Source organism: Sus scrofa, chromosome 12, assembly GCF_000003025.6.
Source record: "Sus scrofa isolate TJ Tabasco breed Duroc chromosome 12, Sscrofa11.1, whole genome shotgun sequence".
NCBI lineage: Eukaryota > Metazoa > Chordata > Mammalia > Artiodactyla > Suidae > Sus > Sus scrofa.
In genome coordinates, this window is record NC_010454.4 from 44,401,134 (window position 1) to 44,414,444 (window position 13,311).

The 13,311-nt window shown below is 41.1% G+C and overlaps 1 protein-coding gene across 2 annotated transcripts in view; it reads left to right on the forward strand.

Moving 5' to 3' along the window:
- Positions 1,857 to 13,311, forward strand: part of NLK (nemo like kinase) — a 150,538-nt gene continuing 139,083 nt past the window's right edge. The window contains exon 1 of one of the 2 annotated variants that reach the window (XM_021067474.1): positions 1,857 to 3,489. In XM_021067474.1, the coding sequence (XP_020923133.1) occupies positions 3,032 to 3,489 (458 nt within the window). In that variant the 5' untranslated portion in view covers positions 1,857 to 3,031. The remainder of the gene's footprint in view (positions 3,490 to 13,311) is intronic. The other variant, XR_002337277.1, reaches the window with a different exon arrangement.

Here is a 13,311-nt window from a genome sequence, read left to right on the forward strand (position 1 = left end):
TTTTTTTCAAGGGTAAGAGTATCGTCAGACCTGTATTTTTAAAAGATTGTAGTGCTTTCAGTAGATGGATTAGAGGAGAGCTAGCCTGTAGGCAGGGAGATGCCTTAATTAAAGATGCTAATGGCATACATTTGGGTAATACCATGGTGACTGGAGAGAAGGGTGTGTGTGGGTTTATAAGTGTTCAAAAGCCCTTAAGATTTGATTGATTAGAAGGGAAGGAGGAGTTCCTGTTGTGGCACAGCGGAATCGAATCTGACTAGTATCCTTGAGGATGCCAGTTTGATTCCTGGCCTCTGTCAGTGGGTTAAGGATCTGGCGTTGCTGTGAGCTGTGGTGTAGGTTGCACATGCTGCTCAGATCCCATGTTGCTGTGGCTGTGGCATAGGCCAGCGGCTTTAGCTCCCATTCGATCCCTAGCCTGGGAACTTCCACATACTGCAGGTGCAGACATTTAGAAAAAAGAAAAGAGGGAGTTCCCGTCATGGTTCAGTGGTTAACGAACCCGACTAGGAACCATGAGGCTGTGGGTTCAATCCCTGGCCTTGCTCAGTGGATTAAGGATCTGGTGTTGCCTTGAGCTGTGGTGTAAGGTTGCAGACACAGCTCCCATCCCGCGTTGCTGTGGCTCTGGTGTAGGCCGGTAGCTACGGCTCCGATTAGACCCCTAGCCTGGGAACCTCCATATGCCACAAGAGCGGCCCAAGAAATGGCAAAAGACAAAAAAAAAAAAAAAAAAAAAAAAAAATCAAAGACAATCTCCGGGGTTCTGAGTGCACAGTTTTAGTAAGGGTAAGATTCTGTATGCGTATTATTTCATATTTTTAAAGAAAGGTAAATTCAGGTAAGTAAATTTTGTGAAAGTGAAAGATGTTATTTTAGTTAAGATTTCAATAGCTAGAACTCATTGACTTAGAAAATATGGGAGAAATTAGTCTTTGTGGGTAATCATTTTTGTTTTAATTTGTATCAATAGCCTATAGTTCAATGAGCGTATATTCCTGAAAACTAGAAATAACATGTCTTTTTGCCGCTATGAGGATGAGACATGGAGAACCAGCTACTGGATATGAACTGTCAGTCTACTGAATTTCTTTTGTGCCTGTCTTGTTGAGTAACTTTGGTTGAGTTTCCTAACAAGCTCGACATCCCCTTTTGCTCCCCCTATTTCTCCACACCTGATTTCTTTAAAAGGGATAGTAGAGGGCTGCTATCAATGGACCAGAGACGATTTGGACTCCGCCTTCTTCGACTAGGTCCCGCCCCTTTCTTTAGACCACACCCATTTTCATCTTGCCACGCCCCCTGAGGAGGTCGTCGCTGATATGACAGCGAATTCTCCACAATCCTGACCTATAGGAGACCTGAAGGGTGGGACCGAGAGCAATTTTTTTTTTCATTTGTCATATCAAGTGTCTATCTGGCCCCAGTCTCAACCCACTTCCTCTCCAAGCCAAGGATTGGTTGCTCTGTTCTTGGTCCCCGGTTCACGATTGGTTCTTTCATTCCATCAGCTTTGGCAGGCGGGATTAGCACGCAGCTTCCTGCTCCTGCCAAAAAAATAAAAGAAGAAAAAGAAAAGAGGAGAGAGGCGAAAGAAAATGTCACGGAGATCTTTGGTGTTTAATTCGCTTTTGGCCTTGTCGGTCAGGCTAAACTCTTCCTTTTGATTGGTCTTTCGATCTGCCCATCCCAGGTCGGGGCGGGATTTCCCCAGGAGACCCACACCTTGTCGCCACTGGCCGAGCAGTGCGCCTGTCTGAATCTCCCGGCCCAGGATTGGAGGCGGATGCGGACAGGTGGGCGTGGATTGGCTAGGGCAGCCGGTCAGTGTGAGGCGGGGGCGGGGCCTCGGCGGCTGGTTGCGCGTGTCCGCCGCTGGCTCCGCTCTATCCGGCTTTGCTAGGGGAGGTGAGTCCGGCCGCGGCGGCACCAGCGGCTGAGGAGGCGGCGGCAGAGGAGAAAGCGGCGGTGGCGGCTAAGGAGAAAGCGGCCGCGGGACCGAAGCCGGGTGGGGGGGAGGGGGGGAGACGGAGCAGCCTTGAGCCCTACGGGGGCCGTCGCGCGGGGGGACCCACCCGCTCTCCCCCCCAACCCTCCTCAGCAGAAGCAGCCGGCGGCGGGGGCAGGAGTCAGCCCGCTTCCGACTGCACCCCGCCCGCCTCCCGGGGCTCCCATTCTTTGGCCCCAGGACCCCAACCTCCTCCCGGGGCGGTTCCCTCTGTCTGGGCGTCCGAGTGCTGCCCACCTCTCTTTCATTCCTCCCCGCACCTCCTTACCTTCACTTTGCCCCGGTTCTCTTTCTCCTCTCAGTCCTGCCCTGTCGCCTCCTCTGCTCACTCGGTCCCTCCTGCCTCCTTCCCTGGCTCTTTTCTGTTCGGGAAAGTTTAGTAGCCCCCCCCCTCCCCTCCAGTCAGGTCAGCCTGACGAGGAGTAGGGGGAGATGTAGGAAGGCCTGAGAGTTCGAGGGGGAAAGCTGGTTTCCCTGAACATTTCCCCCCATCCTTTCACTTTGGGGTGGTTGGAATTTTTTTCAGTTGCATTTTTGAGGAGGTGGTAGGTGTTTAGAAAAGGATGTGGGAATGGAAGGGGTAGATGAGTCAAGCCTCTTACAGGATTCCAAGGGTGGTGTGTTACCTGATCCTTTTCGTGTGTGGAGTTCGGGGGGTCGGGAGGTTTGGCCTTTATTCCCACAGTCAAAGTTGGAACCTCCCCCGAGTTAAGGATGGAGTTTTAGTACCCACTTGTGGCAGGAAACCTGGGGGGAAGGGGTCCCTTTTCCCTTTTTCTTTTCTTTTTCTTTTTTCTTTTTTATTTTTTTTGGGGGCAACCCACACTCTTCCACACACTCTCACCCCCAAATTGAACACCACGATCCGCTCACTTGTCTGGATTGACTGATGAAGACATAAAGCCAGTTCCGCTCCATGTTTTTGGAGGTGGAGTGAGTGGGTTCTTTTCTTCATTTTTAAATGGCCAAATGACAGCTTGACCCAGTTTGCTTTCCAATCAAAGGGCATTTTTTTTTTGAATGTCTCTTTGTGGCGCAAGAGCCAACGCAAAAATGATGGCGGCTTACAATGGCGGTACATCTGCGGCAGCAGCAGGGCACCACCACCACCATCACCACCACCTTCCACACCTCCCTCCTCCTCACCTTCACCACCACCACCACCCTCAGCACCATCTTCATCCCGGGTCGGCTGCTGCTGTCCACCCCGTACAGCAGCATACCTCGTCGGCAGCTGCGGCAGCCGCAGCAGCGGCCGCAGCTGCAGCCATGTTAAACCCTGGGCAACAACAGCCATATTTCCCATCACCGGCACCGGGTCAGGCTCCTGGACCAGCTGCAGCAGCCCCAGCTCAGGTACAGGCTGCCGCAGCTGCCACAGTTAAGGCGCACCATCATCAGCACTCGCATCATCCACAACAGCAGCTGGATATTGAGCCGGATAGACCTATTGGATATGGAGCCTTTGGTGTCGTCTGGTGAGTATCCCAAGAAAACCGCAACTTCGGGTTTCTTCTCCCAGCTGTCGTTGGGCAAGGCCTTTCTCCTGGTTTTCTTCTCGGTGTTGACCCAAGTAGAACAAGCTTCTTGGGTTGTTCCGCAGCTCAGCTGTAGGAAGCCACCCTTCCACACCTGGTAAAGAGGCCTAATGCATTGGCTGTGTAGGCTTAGGCCTTTGAGTCGTGGCCAACTTTGGTGGAGCACCCTCTGTTGAGTAACACACATAAGTTTGTTGTCTACCAAACTTATTGTGTAGAACCTAAGCAAGCCACGGAATGGAGGATCAATAAATAGATGAATGCATGGAATGCTTATGCCTACACAAATCTTGCTTGGCCATCTCTCATGTTTGACTCAGTTTGAATCGATTGCAACAAATACCACAACCGACCCAAACTCAGTTCCTTATGATAGCCTTGTCATTGGGATATACTTTGCATAACCATTTTGCTATTCTTTCTATCTTTTCATTCCTTAATTTGTGATCTTGATGGTCAGAAGGAAGATCAGGTTACATGAGTGGTTTATTTTAAACCATAAAGCTACAGTTGGGAAGTATGTAGCTTTAGCCTTTTGATAAGAATGCATTAAATATAGCATCACACATGCGTACCACGATCGAGGTCAGTAGACTGTAACTATGCAGTGGCCCACATTCAGTGTAATGTTTTAGTGTCATTTAGTGGCTTGTAAGTTACTGTTATCCCTTGGGTGGTTGCTGTAGTAGGAAGTACACTTTTTAAACATGAAACTGCTCTACTTTTGCTAGTTCTAGGATATTTTAAAAAGTCCTAGGGCTTCTTAAATGCAACATTTCATCTATTCGTCCTTCTTAGAAAGGTTAATAGTTGATAATAAAAGGTATTTATCATTGTCTACAATTCCTGTTCCTTTCATAACTAGAGTGAAAGGGATTCCCCCCCCGCCCAAGGATGAAAGTATTCTGGTGTGGATAGATAATGTTTTCAGTGCTTCAAAAATAGATCCTTCAACTATACCTCAAAAAAAAAAAAAAAAAAAGATTCTTGTTAATGTCTAGAAGAAGCCTCCATCAGCACAGGAAAATGAACTCTTTGGAATTAGCCTGGTAAATGTCTCCTTTCATCATTGATTTTCAGGCTGTAATTGATATGAGTTTCATTTTTGTATTGTATCTGGCCATCTTTATATTTCAGATTTTTATAAAGTAGGCTCCTAAGTGATCTGATCCATCTTTTTTTTCAACTGGTAGAGTCCGGTGTTTTCCCAGCAAGCTCTCCAGGGAGGTTTCTGCTGCTGTGCCCCCATCCCCAAGGTGTGTGGGATTCCTGGTGGGAAAGAGTGTAGCGGCAATGGTGCCTCTTCAAGTCTCTGTTCAGGGACCTGCCTGTTCTTGCCTTCCTCTCTTCCCTTCCATATCCTAGCCTCAGGGACTGTACTGTGAACTGCTGTTGCCTTGCCTAACCCTTGAGAATTTCAAAGCTGGGTGGTGGTTGGGGGGGGGGCAGGAAAAAGAGTGTTCCTTGCTTAAATTTTGTCATTGATTTACTGAGATTTTGTTTGGATTTTCTTAGGACCTGGATGCTCTCTTTCATTTTAGTGGTTTGCATATAGTCTACAGAACCAGAGATAGGGAAATGGGTTGCAGCATTCTTAACTCTGTTGTGTTCTAAAGGTGTCATTCACCTACATTTCTATGAAATGGTGATGTGACTTTTTAAGTTTTAAGTTCAAGTTGGCGCTAAAGGATTTCTTTCTTTCTTTTTTTAAAGGGGAGTGCCGAAACACCCCACAGCAAACATTCTGGTAGTGGGTATGCTGAATTACCAGTTTGTGAAAATCTGTGTGTGTTTTGAATCCATTCTAGATTCTTTATTGATTGATACCTTCCACCACCTATGGAATTCTTTCCATGTACTTAAAGTACCTCCATCTGTGGGCCATCTTCCACACTTGTTTTGTATTTGTCTTGTCTCACTGATTACATTTGTAAGCCCCTTGAGGGTAATGACTGGGTCTGCTAGAGTACTTCTTTTTCTCCCCAGCACCTAGCACAGTGATGTGGCATCTTTGCTGGCTGATTACTTGATCTCCTGGTCAGGGCCGCCTTTGTTCTTTAACCAAGTTTTTCTACTTAGCCTCACTGAATGTTTTCATGAGCTCTTACAGGTGAAATAGAATTTGAAAAAAAGGGAAGAGTTCCAGGTGTGTTTTAGTATGCAAATACTTTTCTATTTTTGTATTTACATATTGATGACTTGCTGTCTGAATTACTTATTATATTTGGAACTTAACTGCTATATGACCTGAGTAAGATTGTTAAAACTAGAGATTTGAACAACAAACCCGAGTGAATTGCACTAGTATTCTGAAACCCAAGCTAAAGATTTTAGTGAGGTTTTTTACTTTTTAACTGAGAATTTTTCTTTTTAATTTAGAAGGCATCTACTGCGTCTGAGACAACTATTTTCCAAAGTGATTAAAATGGAACATAAAAATATTCTCCCAATGATACATCATTTAATTCAAAGCACCATGTAACTAGTTGGGCATTATAAGATTAACTTAGACTCAAGTATGTTTAATGAATTTTGCAAATATTTTTCTTCTGGCGTATGAAAGGAAACTATTTCTGTTCAACTATATCTGCTCTCATTTCTTTTTTCTGGACATATACCCAGTGGTAGTAACTGATGGCTAAAAATGTTGCATATAATTTTGGGAGATATTGTTTTTCCTCCATGTAGACAAGGAGAGAGGTATTTGTTGAAGTGGTGCGGCATTTTACCGTTCACATTTATCACTGAACAATTTAGTCTACCAGGCTTGATTTATCTTTCTGTTGAATTTAACTATCGGAATAACTTATCAGTATTGGACAGTTGTGTAAAAGTAGTGAAATATCTGTTAGCTTGCTGGTAGAGGTGGTGCTTTGACAGTTCAATTAAGGTTTCATTAGCAAGTGTCTGCTGTGTTTTGTCTCAAAGTAGGGTCCCGGTTTACCTGGTAATATGATCATGGGGTAGCCTGAGATACAGTCATTGCCTATAATAGAATATTGTTCATGAGTTATCAAGGCATCATATATAATTTGACCTTCTTTATCAGATGTTAAGGCTTCCAAATGCCCATATGGACATTTTCATAATGCAAAAGCAAAACACAAAAGAACTCAAACAGAAACCTCAGTAGTTTGTTTTGCGAGGCTAGTGTGAATACCTGTTTGTCTGTAGTTTACAGAGGAGGAAAGTTATGCTGTTCTTAAAAGTGTGACAACTTTGGGCCAGATTATAACTAAGGCCTCAAGGGGCTCATGAAGTGTATACTTTTGAGTTGAAGGAAGTTGACCACATGAGGGAGGTTTGAGGACTGCTAAACCCAGGCAGTTTTGACACTGGCAACCTAAAATAGCAGATTGAAGTAATGGTACATTTGCCACCTTGACAAAAGTGTGTCTGGAAAAAGCTTCTACTTTATAAAATTAGTGTTTTTGTTTTTTTTACTTATCTGATTAACTGAAAAGGATTCATTCATTCTGTTGCCTTTTATCCCAAGTAAAATTTGAGGACTTTGAATTTTATTATTCTAATACTTTAGCAAGTTACTTTTACTAAATTACTTCAGAACTTAAGCATCACTGTAAGGATAGTTATAGCTATGTGATATCAATATATCATTTAACTTCTCTGTTCCTCATCTGTAAAACAAGGATAATAATAGCACCTATCTCATAGGATTGGTGTGAGGATTAAATGAGGTAATTCTTGTAAACCAAAGAGTATACTGTCTAGCACACAGGAAGCACTCAATAAATGTTAGCTGTTTTTTTTTTTTTATTGTAGTTATTGTTGGCAGGAAAATCATACTTCTGTAAATATGCATAGAAGTGACTTCACATATGGTCAGATTTATCGGTGAAACCAACAGGCAAACTTTTTTTGGAGGCATGACTTTAAATACCATAGAGTATTCCCTTAGTTGTGCCAGGGAGGTAAGGAGGGTTAAATTTAGAGTTAGGGTAAAATTGTCTGTCCTGTTCTCTCACTTAATTAATAACAAATGCATAAAAAATACATAATAGGGAGTTCCCATTATGGCTCGGCAGTAACGGACCTGACTAATATCCATGGGGAACTCTGGGAAAGTCTTCCTTTTTTGCAATTTGTAGGTGTTTGACTAAAGATCCACTTAAAAAAAATACCTTGTTTGCCGTTGCTTTTGTGGCTCATTTGGTTAAGAACCTCACAGTGTCCATGAGGATGCAGGTTTCATCTGCGGCCCCGCTCAGTGCGTTAAAGAATCCAGTGTTGGCGTGAGCAGGCGGGTTTGTCGCAGACACATCGTGGATCTGGCTTGGCTGTGGCTGTGGCTTAGGCTGGTAGCTGCAGGTCCAATTCAGCCTCTAGCCTGGGAACTTCCATGTGCCACAGGTGCAGTCCTAAGGAAAAAAAAAAAAGATTAAAAAAACCCCTAAACAATAATAACATAATATACATGTTTGTGTGGGCTTGGTAGGTGTTCTAGCAAGATCATCTGCACTGTTTTAGAAGACATTATGGATTTACATACCTGGAAGGAGATTATTTTTTTCTTATCAGCATGTCACAAATGAAGGACATCCTCACTGTCAAAGTTAAGATTTAGTAGAAATTAATTTTACTTGTGTTTGGATGAAAAGGTGTGAGTTGCTAAAGAAGATCCCAGTGAGGTGAGGGAAATAGGTGTGATTTAATGAAAAGTTATTCAGTGTAAATCCTTTTGCATGGCAGAGATTGTCTAGCTGGCTCATCTTGTGAACATTAGAGGCATCATTTTGTTTTTTTTCTCTGATATTTTTTCTGACCCTCTTAATCCTCAAATAGCAAACTATAATTTGGAAAAATGAGGAATGCTTTTGGGATAATCTTGGGGGAATGCTGGAGTTAGTTGCATCAGAAAGAGTAGTATACCAAAGAGTATTTTGTTATTGACTGTGTTTTACAGGTTAAGAATCTAGTACTGAGGAGTTTCTTTATCAGCCAAGATTAACAGCCACAGCTGGATTCTTTGGGGGGTCTGCTTTGTGAAAAGAGCTTTGAAGAAGCAGAGCCCGCACCATAAAAAGGAAACGGTTGCTCTTCTAGACATAACAAAGCATCCGTGTGAAACTAGAAATGTGGAAATCTATATTGTTAGTTTTAACTACAAACGAACTTACTTTTAGAAACTGCAGGTTCATGGTCATAAAGTAAAGGAGACAAAGAAAGAATAAAAGTAATACAGTCCAATGATATGGAACTGGTTTCTTGGCGATAGAAACTCCATAGCCTGTAACATTGGAAGTCATTTTGTACTTAGGCTCTTGGACAAGATAATGCAATTTTATTCAAAAACTAAAAGTTTAACAAAAGAAACTTGTTTTATTCTTAAGGAGAAATTTCATACTATGCTATCGAATATCAGCTTAGAAAAAAAGTTGTTTTTTTTTTTTTTTACTAAAAAAATACATTTCAGAAATAATTGCCTATTCACACAGGCTAAAACAAAAATATCCCTCAGAATTATATGCACCTTTTTCAGCTATCAGTATCTGGTGCATGGCCCGAAAAAGAAATAGGAGCAGATACAGTTCCCTTTCATATGCTAGACTAGAAGAATATTTATAAAATACATTAACTGATTATTATTTCAGTCAAAGTTCTGGGATTTAACCCTCAAAGCATAGGCAACCATAGCATTGTTGTTTCTTGATATAAAAGGCCATCTTTAATGGAGTACTGGAATATCTAATCTTCATAGCTTGGAGCATTAGTGTTTCACTCATTTCTATGTGTAGAATTGTCTGTTCTTGGTGGTTTGTATTAGATTTATTGGTGTCTTAAGAGTTCAAGAATCAAATGTATATACTGTATATTTCCTTAATATGCTGATTGGATTTCTTTGATGGAAATTGTCAAGGCCAAAGAAACTTCCATTTGTCACCCAACCAACCACTGGGTAGAAGCTCTTTTCATTATAAGATTATATTTGGGTTTTATTTATGATTCCCTGTGCTTCCAGAATACTCTGGTGAGTTATTTGTTGATCGGGTCATCCAGTGCAGATCTACAATGATTTCCTACCTAAAATAGCTTGTCCGTTTGATCCTTTCGTTGCTTGGGAGTAACACCGAGAGTGAGAGCGAGAGCGCCTGAGGCAACGGTTGTAGGACTGTCAATAAGCACGTGACACCTCATCATGGACCTAGTTGGTAGCTCTAAGGTCCCTGGCTAAGAGACATGAGAAAAGATGACTTCTAAGGAAACTATACTGAGTTCAGCATTAATAGTTAATTGTAGTGGTGTAAGGAGAGGGAGCGTGTACTTTTGATCATGCTTTTGGTCATGATTGGTGCTTTTTACCTAAACCCAGTTTCACATCTGTGTTTTGAATTAGTTTGGCTAATTGAATCATATCTGCTATCAGACAGCAGAAGGTTTTGACATTGTTGGAACTCACTAGTCAGTGTATTTTTATTGTCAACCTGCTACAGACCAGCAGGTTGTAGGCACTAGTGAGGATGCTTAGTTCTGTGAGTAATGTAGCAAACCTCTTTCAGGTTTCTGCTGTTATCTGTACTGTGCTTGGTACAGGGATATAAAGATGTTTAAATCAAGATATTGCCTTGAAGAAGCTTGCAGGTTAAAAAAAAGTATGGCAAGTGATACCTCCCTGCTCTTAGGGAGTCTTGCTGGAGAGTTGAAACTAAATTTGAAACAGTCAAATAAAAAACATATGTACATATTCTTTTCACTTTTATAATACTCATTTACTGTGTGTTGCCTGTTTGCCAGGCACTGTGCTGGATGATAAGGATTAAAAGGAGATTATGATCTAGTAGGGGAGAGAGAATTATAAATGCACAGTTACAATTCACTGCCATACATGCGCAGTGGAGATGCTCCCTGGGAATACAGAGGGATTTCTGTGGAACATATGGATTCGTCCCAGAAGAGGTAGTACCTCAGCTGAGTTTTAAGAATGAGAGAATCAACTAAGGGGCAGATGCATTATGGGTGGATGGGCCCATATTAGGGAGACTTACAGGGCTGGAGTTACTTACTATAAAGTGCAGTGCAGGCGGTGATTAGAGATAAGGGAGGAGTGCAGATTTAAGCTAGGTCCTGTAGAGGTTGGAGTGTCCTGCTGAAGAGTTGAGACACTGTTGGTACTTGAGAGAGAGGGAAAAAAAGTTTTACTCTTTTTATGAATACAGCACATATATACAGACAGTGCATAAACAGATATATAGCATGTCTATGGTATTAAAATTTCACAGTGGGGTGGCTAGGACAGAAGTGTGTAAAAACACTCCTGAGGGGATGGGCGGTAATGAAAAAGGGTGAAACACTGGGAATGCAACCATTAAAAGTTTTTAAGTAAGAGATGGACTTGTTCAGATTGATTTCCCGCCCCCCCCCTTTTTTAAAGGTATATGAATGGAAGAGTAGAGGTAGCTGAGGTCTGGGCCTTAGGGAGTATTCTTAGTTATAGGTGGGAGAAATTATTGGAGGTGTAACTAAAGGGCAGTCAGATAGGAAAATGTGTTCATAGTGATTGACAATCTACATAAGGCAGATGATTGTTAGGAAGATGAGAGTGACCTTTGGTGCAGATAAAGTTAAAGAAAATAAGGGTGGAGAAAAGGTCATTGAATTTAGCAAGTAGATCGTTGATGGCACATGAGAATGATTGTATGATTTTCCCCCCTTTGAGAAAAAGGGAAAAAATGGCTCTAAAGACTGTCTTCAGTATTAGCAGCACTTTGTTTTATTATTAATAAAATTCTCCCAAATCCTAGGCTATTACTTCTAGTTTAATAAACCAGAAAACTTGATGTTTATCGTATTCAAGTGCCATTTCCTTGGGAAGAATTCTTGTTTTTAATGACAGGGTAATAAGGTACTAAACTAGACTTGTTAGGAGATAAGGTTCTGGTCCCTGCCTTACTACTAACAACTCAATGACCTTGATAAAGTTATTTGACTCTTCTGAGTCTTGGTTTTCTCATTTATAAGATCCTGTGCTTCCTATGTTTATATTATAAAGTTGTATTAACATTTGTAAAGCATTCTGTCATTTTGGGCAATAGATTCTGCTAGTGTCTACACCTTTCTACAACTAGTGTCTACTACAGATGTTGAATAGTTTCTAAAATTGTTTAAAGGTAGAATGAGACAAATGTAACCCTTTTCCAATGTGCAGCATTTCATAGAGTTTTCAAATTTGGGATCAGATTTTAAACATGCAGTTTGTCCAAGAGACTTATTTTCTCCTAGTACTGACTTCTTGGTAGTGATTATACATGTTGTGGTGCAGTTGTGAAGAGCCTATTTGCAAATGAACACTTTTTCCCTCAATATAAATTTGGTATTACACGCTGATAGTACTTGACCTTTTTTAGTGTTCTAGACTTATTTGCTTGTTTTCTTAAATATTTGCAGTGCTTTTTAAATTTTCAAATAAGGTCTAATATTAAGTATTGTGTCTTTTTTTTTTGTAAGTAATCAAGTAAGCCAATTTGCCTACCAATGCTTACATTAACCAGAAAGTTGATTTAAAATGTTTTGTTTTTAAGAATCTTTGAAATTCTAAATTTACGTCGAGAATTTACTGGTTTGGAGATGGACCTCCCAGAAAAAGAGCTGTGTCAAACCTTTACGGCTATAGAAGATTAAGGGTGTACAGTGCCCAGAGATAGAGGGTGACTTCCTGAAGCTCTTCCAAGGCAGGAAGGAAACTCTTTCATAGAAGTCCTCAGCAAGCCCTGAAACGCTGTCCAGTAGCTGTCCATTTGACCCTTGAACAACATGGGATTGAACTGCATACTTAAGATGCAGATTTTAAAAAGTAAATTTATTGGAAATTTTTTTGGAGATTTGTGACTGAAAAAAACTTACAAACCCTGTGGACTAGAGATATGGACAATATTAAGTAAAAGGTATGTCATGAATGCATAAAATATGTAGCTACTAGTCTACCTTTACATAGGTATAAGAAATTATTAATAATATAAAATTGATAGTGTTAGTTTTCTTACTGTTTTATAACTTTGCTTTCAAGCAATTACATTACCATACATTATTGCTACCCCCCCCCATTTACTGGGAAAATTCTGTACCAGATTTATCATAATTGGGGAAATTCTGTATCAGCTTATCATCACAGGTAAGAGTCTTTAAAAAAAAATGTGTTTCTAATACTCAACATTCATTAAACTAGGCTACCTTAAAGCTACCATATTGCTGCTTGTTTTCAGTGCATGAATAGTTATACCCTTAAATGAATATTTCTTTTTCACTTTATCTTTTCATTTTTTATGTGTAGTGTTAGTGATACCTATAATATCTAGTGTTTCATATCTTATAAGACAATATTGATATAAGTACTGACAGATGATTCATTTTGTAGACAGCACTATAAATATATTTTCTTTTATGATTTTCTTAACATTTTCTTTTCTCTAGCTTCCTTTGTTGTAAGGATATAGTGTATAATACATACAACATACAAAATATGTGTTAATCTATTGTTAATGTTATCAGTAAGGCTTCCTTTTAGTCAGCCATAGGCTATCAGTAGTTGAGGGAGAGTCAAAGGTTACGCATGAATTTTTGACTGCACTGGGGGTCAGGGGAGTCAGTATCCCTAACCTTCATGTTGTTCAAGGTTCAACTGTATAATGCAAGCCACATGTGATTTTAAATTTTCGGAGTTCCCGTCGTGGCGCAGTGGTTAACGAATCCGACTAGGAACCATGAGGTTGCGGGTTCGATCCCTGCCCTTGCTCAGTGGGTTAAGGA